Source organism: Chlorella variabilis, assembly GCF_000147415.1.
Source record: "Chlorella variabilis unplaced genomic scaffold CHLNCscaffold_5, whole genome shotgun sequence".
NCBI classification, from domain to species: domain Eukaryota; kingdom Viridiplantae; phylum Chlorophyta; class Trebouxiophyceae; order Chlorellales; family Chlorellaceae; genus Chlorella; species Chlorella variabilis.
This window is the reverse complement of record NW_005435083.1, coordinates 1,986,858-1,987,421: the sequence shown is the minus strand read 5'-3', so window position 1 is coordinate 1,987,421 and position 564 is coordinate 1,986,858. Positions and strand designations below refer to the sequence as shown.

The window sequence follows — 564 nt, the reverse complement described above, 5'->3', positions numbered from 1 at the left end:
GGCGGTGACGCTTCCCCACCACACGCTCGAGCCCACACACTCCAGCCTCCATGCGCCGCCACCATTGCCACCCATCACACCTGCCCGCCCCTCCACCTCCCACCTCCTGCGCCCGCTTCCCTCACCTGCCGTGCGCACGGTGGACGTGGATGCGTTCTGCTCGTGGTCGAGGTGCAGGATGAAGATGATCTCCAGCGCCTTGGCCAGCTCGGGGTCCACCTCGTACCGCTCAGATGGTACTGCAGGGCGGCGCGCGGGCGTGCTGTGGTGAGGAAGGCACGCAAGAGCTAAGTGTACCAGCAGCGTGGTGCGCAAGCTCGCACCGCCCCCGGCGAGAGCGGCCTGCGCCCCGCCCCGACTCCTCAGCCGCCGCCGGGCCCCAAGCCCCCAGCCTATCAAAACCTATTGATTATCTTTTGTGGGCCCCCGCAAGCACGCGCCCACCCACCCGCAAGCATCCTGCGCAGGCAGCGTCACCCCCCCCCTCCCCCGCAAACATCAGCCATCCCGCGCGGGCAGGGGCGCCCACCCACCCACCCGCAAACATCATGTGCAGGAAGTTTC

At 68.4% G+C, this 564-nt stretch overlaps 1 protein-coding gene across 1 annotated transcript in view; it reads right to left on the bottom strand.

The window, feature by feature from the left end:
* Positions 1–458, bottom strand: part of CHLNCDRAFT_143270 (hypothetical protein) — a gene marked incomplete at both ends in the record, with an annotated part of 1,174 nt that extends 716 nt beyond the window's left edge. Inside the window, 2 exons of the mRNA XM_005849627.1 lie at positions 126–239; positions 449–458. Of these exons, the coding sequence (XP_005849689.1) occupies positions 126–239; positions 449–458 (124 nt within the window). The remainder of the gene's footprint in view (positions 1–125; positions 240–448) is intronic.
* Between the last annotated feature and the right edge of the window lie 106 nt (positions 459–564).